We start from the raw sequence: 26,096 nt of genomic DNA, 5'->3' as shown, positions 1-26,096 counted from the left end.
AATGAGAGAGAAATGAACTAAGCAGAACACACTTACTTCTCCCTGCAGCTTCCCATCTCAAGGCAGCTGCATGATTTCCTGAGCATTTTATTGCTGGAGCTAGGGATAAAAGCTCATTTATATATACAAACAGCAATTCTCCAGTTTCTATTTTTCCTCCTTCTCTGTTCATTCTCCTCCCCAATTTGCATCAGAGAAGCCAAACTCTGGCATACTTTAAACAGTTTGAGGATTAATCTGAAAGAGGAAGAAGACTCTGTATATATTGGCTAGCAGATGTGCCCTGCCCCGCCCTCTCCCCTCTTGAAAATAGCAGCGATCCATCTTTGCAAAGAAGCTTGCCTAGAGAGCAAGCACATATAAAAATCTCCAAGGTATCCTGATTTGCTCGGCAGCTCACCAATGAAGGTTAGCTCTCCAAGGGACTCGTAGATACATTTACTGAAGACCTGGAGTCTGTTTCTGAGAGCCAGTGCAAAAGGATCCTAAACTGTGAACCTTGAAGACAGCAGGTAAGATTTGATATTTCAACACTAGTTCCAAAAGAGTATGTAGTAAAATTCAGCTGATGACAGATTTTAGCAAATTCCCTAGAGTTTTGGGATAACCAGTTTGCCCTGCCTGCTTTAGATTAAACTGCTAATATGAATTATTTCTACTTAATTTCTTGGTCAGATATTTGATAATGTAATTAGTCTGTCAATGAGTATGGCTCACAGCTTCTGCTAGGGGTTCAATGTGATGAAATATGAAGCAGGCACTCCCCAAGCCTCTAGCACCTTTGTGATCAAGCCACGTATGTAAAACTTATCTTTAAATCCTATTTAAAGGGCTCAGGGAAGTGTCTCTAATGTTGAGGCAGTTTCCTTCACTGTAGAAAGATAATACATAATGATTGCTGAAGGTAAACCAAACGGTGAAGAGTAACCTGGCATTTTCATAAGGTATTTTCACACTCGTTATCTCACTTGGACCTCTCAACATCCTATAATTAAAATAGGGTTCATGCTGCTCTTGCTCTATCAGTTTGAAAAATGAGGAAAGAAACTGAAGGAGGTTAAGAAATTTTCTTGAAACATACCACACAACTAGAAACAGGCAAGGGCTGACTAGAAATTTCAAAAAGAAAGTTCTCTCAACTGAAAACAAATATAAGAAAATTATATGACATATTTTGTAACTTAAAAGTATCTGAGATACACCAGGTTAATACAGAACCAAAAATTTATGCATTTTATAAAATTTGTGGAAAGGAGCATTTTTTTCCTTAGCAGCAAAGAAGTTATTTTTAAGGGTGAACAAATAAATGAACTTGTGGGATCTACTTCTTTGAATTTAGTGGGGTTCTGACATCCAGTTTTCTGAAATTGTTTTGAAATCTAGAGAGAGGCCACACACATACATTTAGCAACTGATTATTTAAAAGGAAAATGTAACTAAACATAGATTTCTTTGTATATTATTTTCAATATAATTATATATTTTAGAATGTAGTGTAGAATATAATGAATGGCATTGTATTTTAAACATATTAGTTAAATTTGTTTCCAGACAATTTTAAGCTTACCATATCTATTGCAACAAGTTTTATTAAAAATATTTTTTTAGTTATACATGGACCCAATATCTTTATTTTGTTTATTTATTTTTATGTGGTGCTGAAGATCAAACCCAGGGTCTCACACGTGTGAGGTGAGCGCTCTACCACTGAGCCACAACCCCAGCCCTATTGCAACAAGTTTTAATCATTCAAAAATATTTTTCTGTCATTGTTTTATTATTAATAACCCAATTAAAACTAAAAACTACCTATGTCTATACAGTAAATAACCACAAATGTTATATTTAATTCCATCTCTTTAACAAAAAAAAAAGTGCTCCTCAGCTTCCCTAAATACAGACTAGGACAGCCAAACACTTCCTGCAAATAAAGTAAGTCAGCCTGGGAACCAGTGATTTTATCTGGGATAAAAGCAAGATTCTTCCATGGTTCAGAAAATTGTAAATTTGCAGTTGCAGTGTTATTAACCAATGAGGGATTCTAAAGGGAAAGCACAGATTCTTAAGGTACATAGTCGACCTTGTAGGTTTGATACCAAGAAGAGTAACTATCCAATCTAGCAATTAGCATAACTCTGTGTGAGCTTCTATTTTGACCCATTTTGATATTTCTCAAGTTCTTATTGAACATAATTTTTCTCAAGTTTGATGTAGTCCAGTTAAACAAGTGTTGATCAAGCTCAATACAATTAGTGGCATAAAGTAAATTATAAGACATGGTTCCTGCCCTTGGGGAACTTAAAGTGTTGGTAGGACCTATAGAAGATAAATATAGAAAAGAGTAAACCAATGTCATTTTAATGGCAAAGGAGTTCAGAGAAGAAGATAGTTTGCATAGAGAAGGCTTCAGAGAGGAAACAAAAATAAGATAGTCCTAAAAGAATATCTAGGATTTGGAACCATGGTGTGAAAATCTTCTGTGTACATTGTATGTGGCCAAAATAGGTTGTTCGAATTCAATGCTGATCACAGAAATGATGTCAGAAATAAACTGTGCCAAGATGAGTTTAACAGAGAAAGACATGGTAGAAGGACCTGTAATCCCAGAAACATGGAAGGCTGAAACAGGAGGATCACAAATTTAAGGCCAGCCCAGAGAACTTAGTAAGACACTGTCTCACAGATCTACAAGAATATAATAAGGGCTAGGGAAGTAGCTCAGTGATGGAGCAACTTTTATTTGAATACCCAGGACCAGGATAGAGCATAGACCAAAGAACCTGATCTGGACTGAGTAAAGAGATTTGGGTTAGAGAATAACAGAAAATAAATTTGAATAGAAATTTATGGGTGAATTATTAGATACTGAATCTCCAGCACTTTCTAATGGGAAATTATCAGTAAACTTTGAATATGTAAAGACTTATTAGAAAAACATTGTGAGTAAATGAATACAACAGAATTTCATCAGTTTCACTATATTTGGTGAAAACTAGAAAATAAACTTAGAAGTTAATGAGGCTCTAGGTTATATTGGTGACAGTGGCAATGGAATGAGAGGGACTCAAGAGGCATTTAAAAGGAAAAATAAATGAAAGTTGATGAGTGAGTACATGCAATCATCATAGGAGAGGAATACATCAGATATTGCATTCAGATATGTCTGAAGTTTTAAGCCTGTGGAATCTGGGCAGTGGTATCACTGCTATTCACAGAAATAGGTAACTTGGGGATAGAAGCAGGAATGCAGGACATGATGAGTTCTGGGTTTGATCTATTGAGTTTGAGGCAATGAAAAGAATTCAAGGAGAAATGTCTGATGGGTGATGAGAAAAATAAAGGCCCTAAATATGAGAGATGGATAAAAGATGGAGGCAAAGTTAAATCTGGAGAATGTGGTAGCCAAGACTATAAAATAAATCAAAATTTGTTTAGAGAAAACATATCAAAGAGATGACCATGGACATAAATGGACAGTGTCTACCTCTTCAGAAAAGAGAAAGTGGACCTATAGAAATAAGAACTACAGAAATATAATTCTTATTTTCCTCCAAAAATGCCAAGAGTCTTGAGGGAAGGTACCAGGTTATTTATTTATTTTTTTAAATTTCCCCCACCCAACAATAACTATCATGGTGCCTCATACACACCATAGTCCCCAAATAAATGTTGAGTTATTCTAACATAAGCAATATTGGGAGTTTTTGCTTCAAGGTATCTCATAGCTTAACAGTGGTTATTCTAAACTATCTTGTTGCACAGGTCTCAGTGGGAAGGATTCTGGGCCTGGAGAACTGGGATTTCATCCTCACTTTGATATTTAATCAGCTGTGTGCTTTCTAACAAGTTACTTAACATCTCTATTTTTTTTATTGGTTGTTCAAAACATTACAAAGCTCTTGACATATCATATTTCATACATTACATTCAAGTGGGTTATGAACTCCCATTTTTACCCCGTATACAGATTGCAGGATCACATCGGTTACACATCCACATTTTTACATAATGCCATATTAGTAACTGTTGTATTCTGCTGCCTTTCCTATCCTCTACTATCCCCCCTCCCCTCCCCTCCCATCTTCTCTCTCTACCCCATCTACTGTAATTCATTTCTCTCCTTGTTTTTTTTTTCCCATTCCCCTCACAACCTCTTATATGTAATTTTGTATAACAATGAGGGTCTCCTTCCATTTCCGTGCAATTTCCCTTTTCTCTACCTTTCCCTCCCATCTCATGTCTCTGTTTAATGTTAATCTTTTCCTCCTGCTCTTCCTCCCTGCTCTGTTCTTAGTTGCTCTCATTATATCAAAGAAGACATTTGGCATTTGTTTTTTAGGGATTGGCTAGCTTCACTTAGCATAATCTGCTCTAGTGCCATCCATTTCCCTGCAAATGCCATGATTTTGTCATTTTTTAGTGCTGCATAATACTCCATTGTGTATAAATGCCACATTTTTTTTTATCCATTCATCTATTGAAGGGCATCTGGGTTGGTTCCACAGTCTAGCTATTGTGAATTGTGCTGAACAAATATCTCTATTTTTTAATTTCCTCATGCATCAAATGGGTATTTTCCAAATCTATTAAAGTGATAAATATGAAAGCAACTGAAAATTCACACCATTCAATGGGTTTTTTTTAAATTCCATCCATTCCAGGACGATAAAAACACACAACATAACCAATTGCATGTCAACGGAGTAGGACCAGTTACTTTCTACACCTTATATGACACTTCTTGCTCAGGGGCTTCACTCTTTGTCTTAGCAGTCTCCTCCTACTCCTGGTCCTATTAATAGGATCCAGCCTTCTGGTTGCCATTAGCCCTGCAAAATTCTGCACATTTCAATGTGAAGAAAATATTCTAGTATTTAAGAAGTATTTCTGTAAACACATTATCTTTTTTTCATTAGCTATTACTTCCATGAAGCCCATTGATTCTTAAGATTAAAAGCGAAGGATAAAAATCATGTTGTACAACACGTTATGAATGCAATGTAATATTTGACTATTCTGTCTTTAAGCCATTTGTACAGCCAGAGATTTGGTTGTAATACAAATCATGTTCCAAGAATATATAAGTATATATACTGCATGTGTCTCTCCATAAAATTCAAAGACTTAAAACCACTTTTATACCTTACTTCAGTATTGTTTGCATTTCTGTCTGACATGGACATCTGTGTAATATGATTTCAAGGCCAGTGAGGAAAGCTTTCTCAGGCATGAGCAAATTCCTGAGAAATATTTGTACTAATCAACACCACAAAAGAAATGGATTCATAAGTCAGAATGCCAATTTGTTGTTTTGCAGTGAGGAAATACAACTGCCAAGAAGTCTGATAGACTAATAACAAGTAGTAGCATATGCTCATTTCTACAAAAAAAAAAAAAAAAAAGCAATAAAGGAAGTCATTTAGTCCAATTAGATAAATACAGACATCTTAAGTCCATTAATGCATGTTACAATCTTGGTGCTAAAACACCCTTAAATGACAAATATTTTAGCCCTTCATTAAAGATTCTTCTTAGATTAGTAGAAAAGGCCATTGTTTAAATGTAAATCTCATTCCACAAAACTCTTCTATCCTGCTTATTCATTCTATCCCATCTCACTCCAGCCCATCATGATTTCTCCCTTCCTTGAGCTCCACCAGTTCTTCTTCTGGATTGGGGAGGGATGTAAGTATATATGGGAGAAAAGAGAAGGAAAAATCTTAAAATCATTAAGATTTTAAAAATCAAATTATTTATTTATTCTAATTTGTTATACATGATAGCAGAATGCAATTCATTTCATATTACACATATAGAGCACATTTTTTCAAGTCACTGATTTACACAAAGTATTTTCACACCATTCATGTCACACATAAATGTATTTAGGGTAATGATGTCTAACTCATTCCACCATTATTCCTACCCCCTTGTCCCCTCCTTTCCCCTCCCTCCCCTTTGCCCTATCTAATGTTCCTCTATTCCTCCCATGCTCAGCCCCCCCCCTTGCAATTATGAGTCAGCACCCTCATATCAAAGAAAACATTCAGCCTTTGGGTTTTTGCAATTGGCTTACTTCACTTAGCATTATATTCTCGACTTCATCTATTTACCTCAAATGTCATGATTTTATTATCTTTTAATGCAGAGTAATAGACCATTGTATATATACCAAAGTTTCCCTATCCATTTATCTACTGAAGGGATCTAGGTTGGTTCCATAATTTAGCTATTGTGAATTGTGTTGCTATAAACATTGATATGGCTGTGTCCCTGTAGTATGCTGTTTTTAAGTCCTTTGGGTATAAACTGAGGAGTGGGATAGCTGGGTTAAGGAAAGCCCTCATAGAAATAAGGGGGAAAGGACAAAACAGAAGAGTAAACATGGGTTGATGGGTATTTAAATACACAGCTGGTTTTCCTGGAAATAAACAAGGAAACTTTATTTTATTTTAGTGCTTATGAAATCAATAAATCGCACACATTTGAGCCCCTTCTCAAATGTAACTTATGGAAAAGGAAAAAGATTTGAGATCTGTGCTTAAGAGTCCCCTGGCACATTCTGATTTTCTCTTCTTTTTACTCAATCCCCTTTTCCTAAAAAGGAAAGAAAAATCCAGTTTCAAATCACATGAGATATCTAAAGTATAGAACTATTATTCTCATCTACTGGATTAATAACCTTATTTTTACATAGGTTTGTCTTTGTGTCATCATGAATTCAACAGGCTAAGAGGAATTGAACTAACAATAACAACATGAAATATCTCTGACATATTTATTCCAAAGTTCCTAAGAAGTCTCCAGACATTAAAAGCTTTTCATTCCAGATTGGATAACTTTTATGCTTAATCTGAGTTTGAGTTCTTTTTTTTTTTTAAAGAGAGAGTGAGAGAGGGAGACAGCGAGAGAGAAAGAATTTTTTTAATATTTATTTTTCAGTTTTCGGCAGATACAACATCTTTGTTTGTATGTGGTGCTGAGGATCGAACCTGGGCCGCACGCATGCCAGGCGAGCGCGCTACCGCTTGAGCCACATCCCCAGCCCTTGAGTTCTTATTTAAGACAAAGGGCCCTCAATACAAAGCTATTTCCTAGAAAACAATTATCTTGCTTCCAAGTTCCCAGCATCTAAATGCCAAGAAGTTAGGCACAGGCCTCATATTCAGCTGTAAACAATGGCTTCAGAACTTCAGAGATTCCAAGTTTCTGATAATTAATTAGAGACTTAAGTATACAGGTATCCTTGAAAGAAGGCAGACCCTCTGGTTAGTCCTTACAAAATGTTCAAAAGTATGCAGGTTTTCTGAAACATATTTCTATCTCACCTATCTTTCTACCCTGCACCTACACTCATTAAAATCTCTACTGTCTTTTTATGACAAGCTTTACCCTTCAGTCCCAGTCTTATACATCAATTTAATCTTATTACTGTTTATGACACAATACTAAGAGGACACACTGTACCATTAGCTCTGAAGGCCACGACCAGGGTCCTTTGGGATTTGAAAGTGTTGAGTGTTTAGATCCCAACCATCTGACAACAGAGTTGCTTGATTTGATGAGAATGATATTCTCCCCTTAAGGAAAATAAGCTACTGCAGAAAAAAACATCTGACAGCTGTCAGTAATGTGGCATCAGTACCCCTGTAGTTTTTAATACTAGTGAGAATGCTGCTAAGCATTTCTCTGGAAACAACAAGTAAGAAAGCTATTTGTTGTAATGATAGAACTACAAATGATAACAGCAGAATCTTTCTGCCTCCTGTCCCAATATCTTTTATTACCATAGAGAAAAGGCACTGGGATTAGTACAAGACTGATTGTGTATAGATAAAATCACCATGGAGGATGGGTAGCTTTGCACTAACCAGTAACCAATCACTTAATAAATATTTATTGCGTATTTTTCTATGTGCAAAACACTGTGATAGGTTAGACTTTGAGGTTACAATGCTTAAGAAAAAAATGACTGAATTTTTTTTATGCCCAAGGAGAGTTCACAATCTACCCACAGAAACAAGATCCCTACATGTTAAAAATAATATGAGGTAGTAGAATACTGACTATGATATTATTGATATAGATAATAAACATAACACAAGTTCAAAGGGAGAGGGGCATGTGGGATGAGATAGATAAAGTGGTGTCAGGTAGTAAGATCTGAATTGAGCTTAGTATGATTTTGGAAAAAAATAGTAAAAGTTTACATTTGTATAGAGCTTTACAGTATACAAAACACTCAGATTTGTTGACTCTTCTGTTCCTTTATACAACCACCCAACAAACATTAGCAAGCAACTAGTGTATCAAAAGATTAATACAACATACTCCTAACTTCCCTGATCTCAGACTTGTAGGATGAACAATGCAACTTTTTTTTTTTTCATTTGACAGTAATCGGCTATATGGAGAAGAAGAAAGGGAATCAGGGACTTGAGTAAATAAGACTGGAGCTCCACTGAGCTGCACCCTCATGAAATCTAAGTTTCCTAAGTCGTGCCACTGCTTAGCAGAAGTGGAGGAAGTATCTGCCTTAGGGGGCTGAACCCTGAGTCCCAGCCTCTTCCACTTCCTCTTCTGCTTTAATGCTACCCTTGTCACCCCACCCCTGTTGGCAGTCCTCCAACACACATAGACCATCCAGTACATGCTAGTATTTTTTAGAAAGGTAAAGGAAGTCTTGGGGAATTTTTCAAATTAGTAGAATCAGAAAATCATAGTCAGATACTGATTTAATCTTTCAACCTCTTCTGTTAGTTCATTTCAAAGAAACCCCACAACATTAGTCCCACCTAGGCTCCATGGTCAAACACATCCTGTGTCTGGATTCTCGTCAGTCTCTGACCTAGGCCAGTTTTGAACTCTCCTCCAGTCCCACTGGATTACTTATTCCTTCTTTGTTTTAAGCTTTTTGCCTTCCCTTCCTGCCTAAATGTGTGCATTAAGTCTGTCCTATCACCTTTCCTTTCTTCTTCTATAATTTGAAAAGTGTCCATCCATGGGTCCTGGTCCTCTGCACTCTTTTTGAAATTTCAGGTTTCTTTTTAATAGACTCTACCCTTCTAGAAGTGTCCACATTTCACTTCCACTTTACACAATTATTTAGATTCCTGTATGAGATAGCACTCATGTTTGTACACCAAAGCATGCTCCTCCATCTACACCCTAGACATCAACCCTGGAGAAATAAGTACTCTATTACACAAAATCACTTAAAACCATACAGATGCTTTTGTGAAGTTGCCCAATTAGGAAAAGAGGACAAAAAAGGATAATGCACATTCACTGCCATTAATGGGTTCACTATCTGCCTAAATGACAGACATGTAAAGCCTAAAAGAGCAATTATAGCACTATAATAAGTTAGCATGTTAACATTCATAGGAAATGACAACTTCAACCTGAATCTTGAAATTTTTCAGGTTCACTTATTTGGCTATGCAAGGGTGAAAGGGATACACACAGTTCAAGCATCTTCAAGTAGCATCATAAGATAGGATCCTGAACATTGTTGGTAAAAGGAAGAGGTTCAGAAGGTATTACAAAATGAGAATGAACAGAATTTAATGAAGGATAAGATAAGGGTGTGGTGGAGTCAAAGATAGGCCTATGATTGAGTGTTTTGAAACTATTAATTACACACACACACCAAAAAAAAAAAAAAAAAACAGAAAAATCAGTTTGAGAAGTAAATTTGGTACAGAAGGATGTTGAAATTAAGAAAAAAGTCAAGCAATTCAAGTAGAGCAAATTGGCAGGCAAAAATGAGAGACTCGTGTTCAGGTGAATATTTGTGGCTAAGATAAAGAATAGAGGGCTGGGGATGTGGCTCAAGCTGTAGCACGCTCGCCTGGCATGTGCAGGGAGCTGGGTTCAATCCTCAGCACCACATAAAAATAAAATAAAGATATTGTGTCCACTGAAAATTAAAAAATTCTCTCTCTCAAAAAAAAAAAAAAGAATAGAGTTACCCACATGCAAGTTGCTAAATACTCCAAGAAAGACAGAAACAAAGAACTGAGGACAAATATTGGCATTTCACAGATCATGATGTACTAATGACCTCAATTGACTATCTAAAATTACATCATTGATGAAGGGAGATTAAAAGGAAGAGTGAAGATAGGGGTAGCAGTGAGGTAGCAGAACTAGTCTGATCATCATACTTTCTCACTAGTTATGTACTCCTTTTTGTTTCTATTAGTGCATTATAGTTATACATAACATTGGTGCTCATTTTGACATAATCATCCATGAATGAAATGTGATTTTTCTCCACCTCAGTTCCCAGAACTTCCTCTAGTTATGTATTCTTGAACAAGTCTTCACCACCCTACTTTCATCCCCAGGTTTCAGTTTTTTCACATGTAAAAATTCACTGGAACAGGATCTCAAAGAATACATTCTACTGACATGAGCCAATAATATAATTTTCTTTTTAAAAAATGAAGTAGAATCTCACCAGCCATACATTGTATTCCTGCTGTATATGCAAAGTACTTTGCTAACCACTCTAGAGGGAAAATGGGGAAGTAAAATAGTTGAAGGAGAACATGTGAAGATATAATCCTGCTTTCAAGGAACTTGCAATCTAGTTGAACCTACTGATCTCACTTTAAAATGAGCCACAGTAAATTCTATTTCATCTGTAGCTCTCATGTAAAATGTTTGTTGGATTAGGAACAAACAGCTTAAATTTAGCACTCCTACAAAGTTGTGTTTATTAATTTTTTGCTTTGGTAGAATGTTCTGGTTAAAAAATCCTTGTTACTTTTTCAAGAGTTACACTAAAGAAAAATAATAAAGTAACATAACTAATGAATTTTAAACCTAATGTACTTCAATAAAGCAAACTTTAAATGAGTTAGTCTGATTCAACACATTTTTTGGGCACCAATGTAATAATCCTTGCTAGGTTATGCAGAAACTATACATATTGTTAGATCTGCATCTATAATTTAGTAGTAAAGGTTAGGCAGATATACAAATTACTAAAAGAAAAAAGTAAAAAGAAGAAAAAAGAGACAAAAGTAAGTAGAAACAGAAAGCTGAAATCTGTGACTGAACCATGCAACCTTTCTGAGCAACCATTCTCGAAGGTCTGAACATCCCCCAAATACCATTTTTCCTCTTTCCTATCTGTTCCTTCCACATTTGATCTTTCTACCAAATCTTTCCTCATTATGCCCTCTGGAATTCCTTGTCCATTTTAAATAAGTTCTCCAAATCCTAAAACACCACAAAGAATTGTCCCACTACTCCTTGCCTTAAGTAAAACTTGATCCTTGCCATTAAAAATAAGTTGCTCATTTTTCTATCCCCACTCCATGTACTATGAAAGCAAGAGAGTGTATTTGCTATCTCCTGACACCCTTGTGCCACATCTAAACCAGGACTCATCTACCATAATGCTAAAAGCTATTCATCTGTCACCCTCTAATCATCCTTACTGATGTCATTGTCTGTTGATCTCCCAGTTATCTTATTTTCCTAATTTACTGAATGTTTTAGAATTTGACTCTTTCAGTCCTCCTTTCACAACAGACAACATCATCTCCTACTTCATCAAGAAAATTGTTTCTCAGGAATGGACAATCTCTATTTTGGGAGCTGCAGTTCTTTTTTTCCTTGTGTCTGTATTCTTTTCTCACTCTGCATCCTCCAGGAATTCCCCACTCCCTAACAGATGAACTCAGATTCTTTTTATTTTTTTTTATTTATTTGGTACTAGAGATTGAACCTAGATGCACTTTACCAATGAGCCACATCACTAGCTCTTTCTAGTCTTTATTGTGAGTCAAGGCCTTGCAAGTTGCTGAGGCTAGCCTTGAATGTGCAATACTCCTACCTTAGACTGCTCAGGACTTGGGGTTATAGGTATGCACCACATGTTCAGCATAAACTCAAAATCTTTAGAATGGCATGTAACACCTTTAATGGCCTAGTTTCTGCATTTCTTCCCAACCTAATTTGTCACTTTAAACCTCATAATTCAATCACACACACACACACACACACACACACACACACATGCATACAACCTTCATCTTACATTTCACCCATATTAAATTATTAGATGCTCCCTAAATATGCCAGGCTATTTCACACCTTCACAACTTGCACATTCTATTTTCTCCCCCACCCCCAGCCCCACTAGAATGCTCCTCTACAGTCAGGTGCAGTAATGCTTGCCTGTAATCCCAGAGACTTGGGAGGCAGATGCAGGAGAATCACAAGTTCAAAGCCAGCCTCAGCAACTTAGCAAGGCCCTAAGCAACTTTGGGAGACCCTGTCTCAAAATTAGAAATAAAAAGCCTGGAGATGTGGCTCAGTGGTTTAGCATTCCTGGGTTCAATACTCAGTACCAAAAAGAAAAAAGAATATTCCAAATGAACATAAAGCCTTAATTTAGATTTTCATTGTTTTAGAATAATTACTGCCTTAATGTTCAAACATCTATTTAAGTTGTGCTGATAAAGGATAAATGTACATTTGTTTATGCCTTTTTTGTAAATACAGATGCCGTGATCTATGGCTTCTGTTTGTAACAATGTTTGTTAATATAGCCAATAGAGTTATTTACAAAAAGTGGAGCATGTAATTGTTCTTCATATACAAGAACTGCTCCCTCTTAGTTACCTGGATTGTCCTAAGATCATTTGTAAAAATTGAAATTTGGTATTAAAAAGAAACTAGAATTCTCCAGAAAAAAATAAAGAATGTTCCTATCCATCTGCCCTCTCCTATCCTTTATGAAGCTTTTTATAACATCCATAAACTATTTACTATTTCTATTCTCTGTGTCTTTATGTACTTATAGCGCAGCTTCTATAATGATACAGTGCATTAATTTGTTAACATAACTGTGTCTCCCTCTAGTATAATGTAAACACTTTAAGGGTAGGGCCTGTGACTTATTTTCCAAATGTCTAACACAAAACTGGCACATATTGAGTGGCTAATAACAATCCTTTTAATACAATTATTATATTACAGTAACTAAAAGAACAGGAACCTTTTTATGGAGGAGATGAGGTAAGAGATTGTCTGAAAGATGATTAGAATTACATCTGATTGTGATGAGGAAAGAGGGTATTTCACAGTTGGCAATATGACCTGAGCAAAGGAAAAAAAAAAAATGAGAAACAGAGCTGGTCATAAGGTCATATTTATGTAATGGACACATAGTAAACAACAGGAAAGTGACTCTATATAGTTAGAATGGAATATTAATATAGTCTTGAGTAGCTCTTTGAGTTTAATCAATTGGTCACTGGAGACTTTTGAGAGGAAAGTGATATGAATTGAATTGCATTTTAAGAAGAATAATTCAGTATAAGTCATAAGGACAAAAAAAACTGAAAAGAAAGTTGCAATTTCTAATATACTATAAACAGTATTTCCATATTATAACAAAAAAAGAGAAGAAAAATGGATCAATCCTTGGTGTGCAGTCTTCTGCACAACTGCTCAACCACCACAATTTGCACCAGTGTATGAATTTGTGTTATGTGTCAGTGTTTCATGAAATGCTTTATGGAATCTGAAACCTAACCGACCATGTGGTATAGTGAAAATAGCACTGGACTGAGTCAGGCATCCAGGCTCTGTCACTAATTTGGTGTGTTACTTTCAGCAATCATTTTATCCTTCTGGGTCATGAAGGGAGTAGGGTTGGATTAGATGTTCTCTAAATACTCTTCCAGCTCAAATATTGTTTAAAAAATTAAGTCGTCCAATTCCAAACACTGATTATTATAGCCATTACTGGTAACTTCTTCTTACTAAGTATCTCTGTTTAAGAATTATTTTCAGTATCCTAACACCTCCTTCCTTTCATTAACTTGTGCACAGTGATTTGGTTGAACTTACAGTTGCGTGGGAACATAGCTTTCATCCCTTTTCATATGACTCACTCTGTAATCATGCTGGATCTGAAATCCTCATGAAATTCTGAACACCAGACACTGATACTTTATTCTTTGTCCTGCTATTTCTTGTTCTAAATAGGAGTGTCCAGGTAGCACTGGTATAATTTTTCTACCAGAATACACCTTAGGGAAGCAAATTTGATATTATGCTAATAGATTCAAAGCAACAAGAAGGGTCATGAGAAATAATTCAGAAAAGTCTAATGGGATAAGATTTATACCTTTTTATGTAGGGAGCCAGAAGCTTCTAAGAAGGGATAAAGCATGATCTATATGGTGTTAATCATGACTACCTCTCTGTTCCTGACTCATGAATAAGTTGAAGCTTGCTTTTCAAACTTACACCCATTATTCATATTCATTCTCCCTCTCTCCTCTGTCTGTCTCTCTCTCTCACCTTGCAACAAAACATCACATTTCTTGACTGGTATTTAACAAACTATATAAATAACTTGGTGTTCACGTAAGTTACATTCCCTATTTCATTTAATTCTTAAAAGATATTCAGAATTCTAACCCCCACCCATTAGTTGGTAACATCCATATAATTTTCTATCTCTGGATTTTCTCAAGTGTATTAATAACACAGTGGTAGGACAAGTCCAACCCTGTGACAATGTCACTGCCAGACAAACATGAATCAGGTGTCATCCTCAAGCATGAGTCCTGTCACTAATTCAATGCCAGTTAGAAATACCTATTGAGGGCTTACCATGTCCCAAGCCCTGACTTAAGCTTGCTGACAACATGAAGATGGATGAGTCATGCTCTCTGTCCTAAATAGCTTCAGTTAAGAAGAGCTAAGCCAAATAAATAAATAGACATAATAGAAACTTAGGAAACATTTTTAATTAATGCATGTAATACTAGGCAAACAGTAATAAATACGTAATACTAGGCAAACAGTAATAAATTGTATAGTTATAATATATTTTCCTATTTTGTTACAAAGGATAGAATTTAAAGGCTTAAATCAACCTGATGATCTCTTCTCTTTAGAAATTCAGTTTAATTTCTTCTTATTACTTCTTAGTATTTAATATGAACTGATTTTTCAACTATTTTTATAAATATTCTTCTAGACATAAAGTTAAATTTAGAGGCTCAGTTTAGCTGAATTAATTAAACTAATTATTTGAGGGTATTTTAGATAAGGCCCAACAGATATTTACTTTTATTCTGTTTATGATTTGACCACAAGCCTTTAATCATGTAATCAAAATCATTCAATTCAATCCAATTTAATTTAATTCACAACTTTTCATGTGCCATTTACTTTACATAGTCAAATCTTCTTCCAATTCAATCTATTCACTGAGAACAGATACCGGGCTGCCTATACCTGAGAGGAATGTATCTGCATTACTGTTTTCTACAATATTAAAGGAAATAAGGTACAGTTTTCTCCTTCATATTCAAGGGTACTCAATATGGAGCAAATGGATGATATTCTGTTTACCCCTTGGGTCCTTCTTTAATGGCACCATGTACCATTCTTCAAGAGTTCCTTTCAACACTGCAAAAACTTGCCTGCATTCTCAGTTTCTTCGGTAATTTGGCCTGCTTCATTAACTTCATCTTATAGATGAGAAAACTGAGTATCAGACATGTTAAGTAACTTGCCTAAGGTCAACCACCTAAGTATAGATTCTACTATAACTCAAACTCAGACCCATCCTGGCTCAAAAGCTGTTTTGTTTTTGCCATTATATCCATATTATCCTTGCCTCAACAGAAAATTAAACTGAGTTTTTCTCCTTTCTTAAAGGAGAAGTAGTTTGTATAACTAAAATAAGAAGTCTTTGTTTACCAACCAGGGAACTTGTTATACATAAGAGATGGTATAGAATAAAGCTAAAAACCTATTTGCCCACTGACAGATGAATGGATCAAGAAAAGGTGGTTTGTCCACAAAATGAAATATAATTCAGCCTTTAAAAAGAAGGAAATTCAGATTCTGACCAAATTATATTGTTAAATCATGTGCATGTACATATATGTAATAGCAAATTCTATTGGTATGTAAAACTGTAATATACCTATAAAAATGTGGAGGAAAAAAAGGAAATTCTGTAAGGTGCAAAAACATGAATGAGTACTAAGGACATCATGCTAAGCAAAATAAGCTAGTCACAGAAAGACAAACAATGCATTATTCCATTTACGTGAAGTATCTAAACTAGTCAAATTCATAAAATCAAAGAGTAGAATGTAGTTGCCAAATGCTGGGAGGGTGGGAAAGAAGAGCTATAAATCAACAGTCATAAAGTTTCAATTAAGCAAGATAAGGGCTGGGGATGTGGCTCAATTGGTAGCGCGCTTGCCTGGCATGCGTGCGGCCCGGGTTCGATTCTCAGCACCACATACAAAGATATTGTGTTCGCCGAAAACTAAAATAAATAAATAAATATTAAAAAATTCAAAAAAATATATTTAAAAAAAAAGCAAGATAAATAAATTCTAGGATTCACATTTAAGCAAGTAAATATTTATTTTGATGTTATTTATCTGATCTAAAAGACATTTTTGTTTTAAGTAATATATTGGAAGGTATTCAAATATGCCTGACAAGGCATAACAACCTAACTTGAAGATATATCACTAAAGACTCTCATCAGCAGAGACAGGGTTGTAGTTTGTTTCCTTTCAAGTATTTGAATTCTAAAATGATCTCAATAGATGATCTTAATTCTGGAGTTTGGTTCCCAGAAAACTGTGATAAATTTTCCAATAATACACAAGAGGAACAGCTGTCTTAAACTAAATTTGGGTACTTTAATATTACCAGTTTCAAGGTGTAAAACAAATTTCAAATCTTTTTTACTTGTGTTAAAAAAGGACTAGTTTGTCTAGGTTATTCAGGGTCCAAAAACAAAAACTGTCCATGTTAAGGATAAGATATATTTTCTCAGAAATCAAGTCCTGTTAGAAACCCTGAAGAATAGATTTGGGGCATTTTTGTGAAAACCTGAATGAATAGATTATTAATCCTAGAATCCTGAAGCCATATGATCAGACAGGATGGGCACCTCATAGAAGAGATGATAAAAATGAACTGACAAAGATGGCTTCAGGATTTTCTATTTTAGAAAACTGAAGTATGTGGTCCTACTATCAGAACCAGAAATATAATTTGCAAAAGGGATAAGGCCAGGGAGAAGGACTTGTGAGCCCTGGCAGGTGGAGCAACTTTAAATCATAAAACTAGCACTTAGTTTACAAACCAATGACAAATCTAGAACTATTGTCCTGCCTTTAGAGGGCCTGACCAAAATGGTGTCTTGAGGGGCTAGGACTGTAGCTCAGCAGTAGAGCGCTTGCCTAGCACGTGTGAGGCCCTGGGTTTGATCCTCAGCACTACATAAGAATAAAATGAAGATTAAAAAAAATGGTATCTTGAATATAGTTGATATAGTTAAAGAGGAATTGAGTCTTTCCCACAGATGTTTTTCTGAGAGAAACTCAGGGAACAACGAGCAGTCCTAAACAATCTTGTGTTCCTCTTTTTGAAGCTATAGAACACTTATCCTATTTCCCTCAAGAAAAATGAATACCTTAATCTTTATAGATTTGCAAGTGGTAAACTAAAATGGACACAACAGATCATATAATCTAACCCTATTGTATTACAGATAAGTGAAGAGATAACAGAGAGGAAGTGATTTGCCCAAGATCACTTTATTAATCATCCACCAGAAACTAAGGCATGATTCATGTTTTCTGCCTATCAGTCTTACAAATTTTCCACCAATCCTATTGTCTTTATCCATGCAAGAATTCTCTTTAATTTTGATAAGACATCAAGGAAATGATACAGAAAGTAGATTAATTTGAATCAACCCAATATTTAAAGGCACTATACTATGTACAGCAGTAAACACAAAAGGGATAAGAACTGTTTATTGTCCTTTGTTCTAGTGAGACCAGGATGAGAATAATGCATAACCTCAACTGAATGACCACAGAGATGACTACAACAAAGCAAATAAATGAAAAGTATCAAGAAAGACACAAACAAGTCAGGCACAATGGCACATACCTGCAATCCCAGCAGCTCTGGAGGCTGAGGCAGGAGGATCATGAGTTCAAAGCCAGCCTCAGCAAAAATGAGGCACTTAGCAACTCAATGAGACCCTGTCTATAAATAAAATACAAAAAAATAGGGCTGGGGATGTGGGTTAGTGGTTGAGTGCCCCTGAGTTCAATCCCTGGTACCCCCCCTCAAAAAAAAAAGAAAGAAAGAAAGGCACAAACAAAATACTATAAGACTTCAAAGGAAAGAAACATAAAATTGGATTGAGAAGATCAAGAATGGCTTTTTGTTTGACTACAAACAAAGAAGAGGCACTATTACCATTTCATTTAGTAGAAGATATCAACCTGAGGACTATTTGGGCACACTTGTGAATCACCCCTTCTTTCTGAACCATATTTAGCACAGTAATTTGTAACAAATTCTTGTTCATATGTAATTCTGTTGCAGCAGCAAGAGTTATGATGGATATGATGAGATCGGACCTTATATCCTTATATCTCCAGCCTCTCTTATTTAAACAATGGTTTAGAAGGGCTGAGGGAGAGAGAGTATCCTCTTCTGTACAAAAATATGGATTCCATAAATATTTATTGACCTGAAATAAATTGGACTTAACATGAGTCAAATAAATGATTTTAGTAACTCCTGGATTAAACCATTGAAATCAAAACTATATATCCATACTTTTCCTTCATCACTTCCACCCACCCAACCACCCAGATATGAATGATAGTATCCAATAGTGGCAGTAGCTCCTGTCAGAAACAACAGTCCTCAGTAGGGGTGAAAATATTGAGTACTTACTATGTGCATAGCTAAAAATTCCTAAAGGAACCACAAAAGATCCCTCATAATTCCAAACTTGAAGAAACACTACACTGTTGCCCAGAAAATGTGGTATTTATTCATTTGTGCATATAGAGATTGGGCTAAACTATAATTACACAATTACCATGAAAAAGGATAGTTAGAGCATTTGGCTGGTAGTTTAGTTCCCATAGAAATTCATAAACTTTCTTTCCTATTCTTGCATGGATAAAGACAATAGGATTGGTGGAAAATTTGTAGGAGAAGTACAAGCTTGTCTAAACAAACAAACCAACAAAAAACTACAACAGAGGTGAAGATAATATTCTTCACTGATTAGATGAGTGGAATCATATAATTTTACGATCAGAAAGGATTTTTATATATTCAATATTTGGTAAGTATATCTTCATTAATATATAGAGACTTGGAAAAACTAAATAAACTATAAAGTTCACTGCCTGATTAACCAAATATAAAAGCCAACTCTGAATAATTCTCCACCTGCAACCCACTCTTTCCCCAGACTATCATAGGTTGCCTATGTGAACTTCTTACCTAAAGAGCAGACAATTTGAAAAGGGAAAAGATATTGGAGAAGTTCTGAAAAAATGATTGAGTAGAAGGTGGATTCAAATGCAATACTGTAGCTGTGGATCCAGGTTTCTGTTTTTTAAAACTAGACTATGTTTTATATTTTTTGAATTTCCTTCATTTTCCTTTTGGTTTTCATTTTTCCCCAGTTGACTTCCTTTGGAAAGTCCAAACCTGTTTCTACTTGCTAAAAATAAACTGGAGGAAGATGTTTATTTTGGTGGCATTGGGACCACACATAAAGGGAAAATGGCTAGCCTCTAAAGACCTTGCAGGCAGGAATGAAAGTTTTCATAGAACAAAAAGAAAAATTTTTGAAAGAAAGCCGTTCAGGCTGCTTCATTTTCAATAAAACCATCCTTTGTTCATGACTTGGAAATCTGTTACACTTTGTTATATTGTCAGATAGAATTTAATTGAACAGATATATACTCATTAAAAATTGTGTATATGCCATATGTGGTGATCCATAACCGCAATCTCAGATTCTCAGGGGGATCACAAATTTCAGGGCAGCCTCAGCAACTTAGTGAGATCCTGTATCAAAATAAAACAAAAAAAGGTTGTTGTGTAAGTCAGTGGTAGAGCACTTTCCTAGCAAGTACAAAGCACTGAGTTAAATTCCAAGTTCCAAAGAAAAAAAAAAAGAAGTTAACTATACATGGTTGCAAAACAGCTTATCTCTGAATGTATATATGCCAAATTATAGATAAAACAATAAATGCTATCATGATATTATAGGGAGAAGAATCCAAGGACCTTTAAGCCATCCTTCCTTCAAAGCCGTCCCAGACAGACAAACTTGATATTTCCAATTTTCTAATTTCTATGCCTAAAAAACTAGATCCTTTGAAAAGAATTTGCAAATCATTTCCCATTTGAACCTTATAATGAAATGTCTGTAAGAGAAAAATAAGGGAAACATCATGGTTTCATAGGGAAAAAAATGGAATATTATCTAATACTGTGTTCAACTTTATGTAGAGAAGTCATATGCTCATGGCAGCAAACATCTGTGACCACAGACTGTATTCTAAGTTCCTCCACTGGGAGTGTAAAAATGAATGGAGGGAAAAGAAGGTCATGGAATCCAATGACAAGCCCTAAATCTGTCAGTAAAGCTTTGATGTTCCACCACACATTATGGATCTGTACTTAACGCTGCTAAGTTCCCATGACCTTCTAGACTACTTCTATGGTCATTAACTTTCTTTTCAATCTTATTATTTCAGCTTGGGCATACTTTGACATTCCAAAGAAGAACTGACCATCATAAGAAGGAATATTTGTGAAGACTACTGCAGTTCCAGAAAGAGGTATGGTTTCCATTTTCAAAACGAACCTTGCTTTTTAAACTTGCAATTATCTTATAAAAATAACTTCCTTCATTATCTATACAATATATCAATTCCATTTATGTCTCTTGCTTGCCTTCATTTATCAACAAATGACTTATTTGCTTTGTGCTAAGATGACTCTTATTCTACCATAGGGTGACCTCTCTACACTTCTAAGCTATTACTCCTCCCTTTCCCAACTATGAAGTGTTTTAAGGCAAGGATGGATTCTTACACATTTTAGATTTCCAAATGAATTCACTGTATCCATCTAGTAGGGTCAAATCATTGGGAGATCATATAAATTTTATAAAAGTTGATTAAATGCTACTTTGGAGAAGCAAAGCCATCATCTGTGAAATGATTGACTTAGACTACATGATGTCAACTCCTCCAGAATTCACCACTTGTTTGAAAGTTTTATCATCTTTTTATGGCTTAATATAAATTATTGAGTTGATATGTTTATAAATTAACAATTGAATATAATACTGAAATTTATAGAAAAGCTTATTTTGGTGTATAAAGGATGATGAGCTTATTGGTGTAACTAGAGATAATCCCAATTGTGTATTTTAATTGTTATTTATCAGCATTTTGGGGCATCTTTCATTAAAATGTCTGAGATTTTCAAATTTGTTTGTAATATGCAACAAATAAGCACATAATTAGTCAATGTCAAGGATATGGGTGTTTTTAACCCTCACAGCTAGTCTTATAATTAATTATCTTCCTTAATGCTTTATGAAGCAATTTTACTTACACACAACTTTAGGCTCTGAGTCTGGAAAGGTGTTTAATTACATTGGAATGAGAAGATAATTCTAAGAGACTTCAAATGATAAATAATACATTAAAATGATAAACTTATTCTATCCTTGACATATTCATTCAGCACTTAATGATACTTATGGACAAGACACATATGCACTAAGCCCTGTATAAGATGTCTACTTATCAGCCAGATAGTCTGGGAAGGAAGATAACATATCTACACAAATCTTTGATATACAAGTATATTTAAAGATCCCTATAAGTTCAACAAGAATAGAAATTTCTATGGATGGAGGCTGAGGGAGTGCATAATCAAGAAAGTTTAATTTGAAGTGAATGATGGATAGATTTTGCGCATGCATAGATGGAGAAAAGGACATTTCCAAAAGAAAAAATACCATGAAAAAAGACAGCCAAATGGGAAAACTTGTAGCACACACCCCTAATATAGTAAAATAATTATTCATTTGAAGTATAAGAGTTATAATTTGGAGAAGAGAGAAACTGAAAAATATGAATTTGCAGCCAAGCAATAAGGAGCCTTAAATATCAGACTAAGAAGTCTGGATTTTATTCCAAAGGCACTTGGGAATCACTGACTTTTAAAAATTAACATGTAATGATTCATATAATAATGGGGTCCAATATGATACGTCAACAAATATATACAGAACATACTGATTAAATCAAGGTAACTAGCATTAAAGATTTCAAAGGAAGAAAATGGCATAATTGGAAGCTCCAATGTATAGAAAATTACTTAGGAAAGATTTTGTAGCAAGACAGTTTGAAAATTGATGGTGGTAGGAAGGGATGTTGACAATTATCTAATGTCTTTCAAGTGTGCCTCTTTCAAAGTCTATTGCAGAGGATAGAAGGCTGATTTCTAAGGGCTTCAGAGATCTTAATCAAGGGATACAAACTCTCAGTTATAAGATAAATCAAGTTCTGGAGATCTAATGTATAGCATGCTGAGTATGGTTACTAAGACTGTATTAAATACATGAAATTATTAAAAAATATTTTTAGTTGTAGATGGACACAATATCTTTATTTTATTTACTTATTTTTATGTGGTGCTGAGGATCGAACCCAGAGTCTCACACGAGCAAGGCAAGCACTCTGCCACTGAGCCACAACCCCAGCCCTAAATACAAGAAATTTTTAAAGAGAGTAGATCTTATATTTTCTCACCACACATACACACACACACACACACACACACACACACACACAGAGACATACACACACACACACATACATGTTAAGTATATGAAGTGATGGATGTGTTAATTAACTTTGTGGTAATCATTTCACAATGTATATGATATCAGGTCATCATGTTGTACATCACATTGCACCTGTATATCAAATATATGCAGTACTTATTTCTCAATTTTACTCAATAAAACGAAGGGGGGAAGGCTATATCAAAAATCTCAACAGCACCATCTAGTGCCACATAGCATAATATTGCCCAGTTTGAGGAAATATTTAATAGGATTAATCAAAGACTGGATTAACTCTGGGCAGATTCCCTTCCTTTCACAACTGTTCCTGAGTTTGGAGAACCAATGTTAGAAGAGGTAGGTAACTGGATATCAAACTGAGAAATAATGCAGATATTGGGAATGGTAGTCTCATTTTTCTCTATGCGTCAGAACTAATCCTCTTCAATTTGTTAATCTTCTACCAATAGTTCTTGGAGACAAATAATAATAGAACAACTAGATAGAATGGCTAGATGCATTGGTAACACATCCTCAAAAGCAAATATGTTGTTAGCCATATTAAGCCTGGGAAGTTTATTCCACCTGCAACCACTTACATAGCTATCTATTTCTGTATCCTTGATGTGGAAAAATGATTGGCTCTGTTGATCGCTGGCAGCTTTTGTGTGCTCAAGCAGTCCTCCTACCTTACAATCACCAAACCCTGTTTTACCAGGGAGCAAGATCTGTGTGAAAGGTCAATAAATCAGACCTCGATCAAATATTATCTGCCATATTACATAGTGATGTGTCAATTTCACTTTCATAAAAAAATAAGAGAATTTGCAGCAACACTAAAGAAATTACTACATCTTTGCAAGATTGTTAGAGCTTTTTAACTATCCTGATGAACTTAGACCAAGTAACAATTTCTTGCTGTAAGAGAATTGACTGTATATAGCGAAACATTAAGACTTTAAGTCTAGTAAGAAAAAAAGGATGGAGAGCTACAGCAACTTCCTCACCCAACAATATATTCCCACTAGTTGTATCACATATTTACTCAGAATCTTAAATTATGGTACAAAGTTTATAAATGTATTTCACCTCTCTGGAACTTTTTTCACATTATCAAAATAACGAGGTGGTCTCTATGTTTTCTCCAGCCATGGTATTTTATGGTTCTAAATAAAGTCATCCATGTCCTAGATTAAGAATCTCTCCCACAGAAGTGAATTTCACTACTAACAAATTAGATTATTTCCCAAGTTATTAGCAGCACTCACCAGATGTTACCTAGGAAGCTCTCTTCTTGAGGGAATCAAGTATTTTCATTCAAGCTTATTCTTTTTTGTTTGAGCAATTCTTTTCTTTTTTATTGGTTCTTTTAAGTTATACATGACAATATAATTCATTTTGATATAATTATAAAAACATGGAATATAATTTGCTTTAATTCAATCCCAAGAACCTCCCCTTCCCCACCCCTCCCTGCTCCCTTTCCTCTCCTGATCTTTCTGTCATTTACCCATAGTTATTTTTTAAATTAACTTCTTATGGATGTACACAATGGTAAGATTCATTGTGGTATTTTATTCTTTAACATAATTCAAAGAGTCCTTGTAATAAATAGATAATTGATAGATATTCATATATGTGAAATTAATATCTCAAATTTTTCTTTAATTACAAAATTTAATAAATTACTTGAAAGGAAACTTTACGGAATAGTACTAGAGTGGTTGACTTAAAATAGGGAAGAAATATTTTACCTAGATCTCAGGGTTAAGAGGAAGTCAATCAGGCAAACATGGATAGGAAATTAAGAAAAAGTTTCTTCAGTCAGGCATGGTGGTTTATGCCTGTAATAGCAGTGGCTCAGGAGGCTGAGGCAGGAGGATTACAAGCTCAAAGCCAGCCTGGCAATTTAGCAAGGCCATAAGCAATTTAGTGAGGCCCTGCCTCAAAAAAAAAAAAAAAAAAGGCTGGAGATGTGGCTCAGTGGTTAAGCACCCCTGGGTTCAATCACTGGTACCAAAAGAAGAAGAAAAACTTTCTTCTAAATGCTTGTAAGACCTAAACCTTCCTCCTGGGGCCAGGAAACAGCCAAATTTCTCTCCATTGCCTCATGACACTTGCTTCCTATTGCAGTCAAAATGTATACATGTTGCTACTATGAAATAAAACAGTAATACTTCCTATAATTTAAAGTTTAGTAAAAATTGACAAGTTTTTTTTTTTTAATATGTTGTAGGCACCAAGCAAACATTCCTAGAGAAACATGGATGGAGCTGGAAATCTGACAGTATCTTCTTCCAGTAATAACACGTGCCATGACACTATTGATGACTTCCGCAATCAAGTGTATTCCACCTTATACTCTATGATCTCTGTTGTGGGTTTCTTTGGCAATGGCTTTGTGCTCTACGTCCTCATAAAAACATATCATGAGAAATCAGCCTTCCAAGTATATATGATTAACTTAGCTGTAGCAGATCTCCTGTGTGTGTGCACATTGCCTCTCCGTGTGGTCTATTATGTTCACAAAGGCATTTGGCTCTTCGGAGACTTTTTGTGCCGCCTCAGCACCTATGCCCTATATGTTAACCTCTACTGTAGCATCTTCTTTATGACAGCCATGAGCTTTTTCCGATGTGTTGCAATTGTTTTCCCAGTCCAAAACATTAATTTGGTTACACAGAAAAAAGCCAGGTTTCTGTGTGTTGGCATTTGGATTTTTGTTATTTTGACTAGTTCTCCATTTTTAATGGCCAAATCTTACAAAGATGAAAAAAACAATACAAAGTGTTTTGAGCCTCCTCAGGACAATCAGGCCAAAAATCATGTTTTGATCTTGCATTATGTGTCATTATTCATTGGCTTCATCATCCCTTTTGTTATTATAATTGTCTGCTACACGATGATCATTTTGACCTTACTAAAAAATTCTATGAAGAAAAATATGTCAAGTCGTAAAAAGGCTATAGGAATGATCATAGTTGTGACAGCTGCCTTTTTAATCAGCTTCATGCCATATCATATTCAACGCACAATCCACCTTCATTTTTTACACAATGAAACTAAACCCTGTGATTCTGTCCTTCGAATGCAGAAGTCAGTGGTCGTAACCTTGTCTCTAGCTGCATCAAATTGTTGCTTTGACCCTCTTCTATATTTCTTTTCAGGGGGGAACTTTAGGAGAAGGCTGTCTACATTTAGAAAACATTCTTTGTCCAGCATGACTTATGTACCCAAGAAGAAGGCCTCCTTCCCAGAAAAAGGAGAAGAAATATGTAAAGAAGAATTTAAACCCATATCCAGTGTAAACCAATGAAGAGTTTCCCAAACATTTTCTAAAATAATTTACAATAAAAATTTCCATTAACAATTTGCAAATATTTAA

At 35.1% G+C, this 26,096-nt stretch overlaps 1 protein-coding gene across 1 annotated transcript; it reads left to right on the top strand.

The window, feature by feature from the left end:
• The first annotated feature begins 27 nt into the window (after nt 1–27).
• On the top strand, nt 28–26,096 carry Cysltr1 (cysteinyl leukotriene receptor 1). Its single transcript, XM_046421566.2, has 3 exons — nt 28–512; nt 20,604–20,687; nt 24,948–26,096. The coding sequence occupies exon 3, from the start codon at nt 24,975–24,977 to the stop codon at nt 26,025–26,027; it is 1,053 nt and encodes a 350-aa protein (XP_046277522.1). The 5' UTR covers nt 28–512; nt 20,604–20,687; nt 24,948–24,974; the 3' UTR covers nt 26,028–26,096.

The sequence above is a fragment of the Marmota monax genome, unplaced genomic scaffold (assembly GCF_021218885.2).
Source record: "Marmota monax isolate L192 unplaced genomic scaffold, Marmota_monax_Labrador192_F-V1.1 WCK01_AAM20220418_F8-fsc00258, whole genome shotgun sequence".
Lineage (NCBI taxonomy): Eukaryota > Metazoa > Chordata > Mammalia > Rodentia > Sciuridae > Marmota > Marmota monax.
This window is presented reverse-complemented; position numbering and strand designations above follow the sequence as displayed.

Excerpts from the sequence above, each read along its gene's own strand:
- Cysltr1 (XM_046421566.2), top strand. The coding sequence starts at position 24,975 with ATGGATGGAGCTGGAAATCTGACAGTATCTTCTTCCAGTAATAACACG.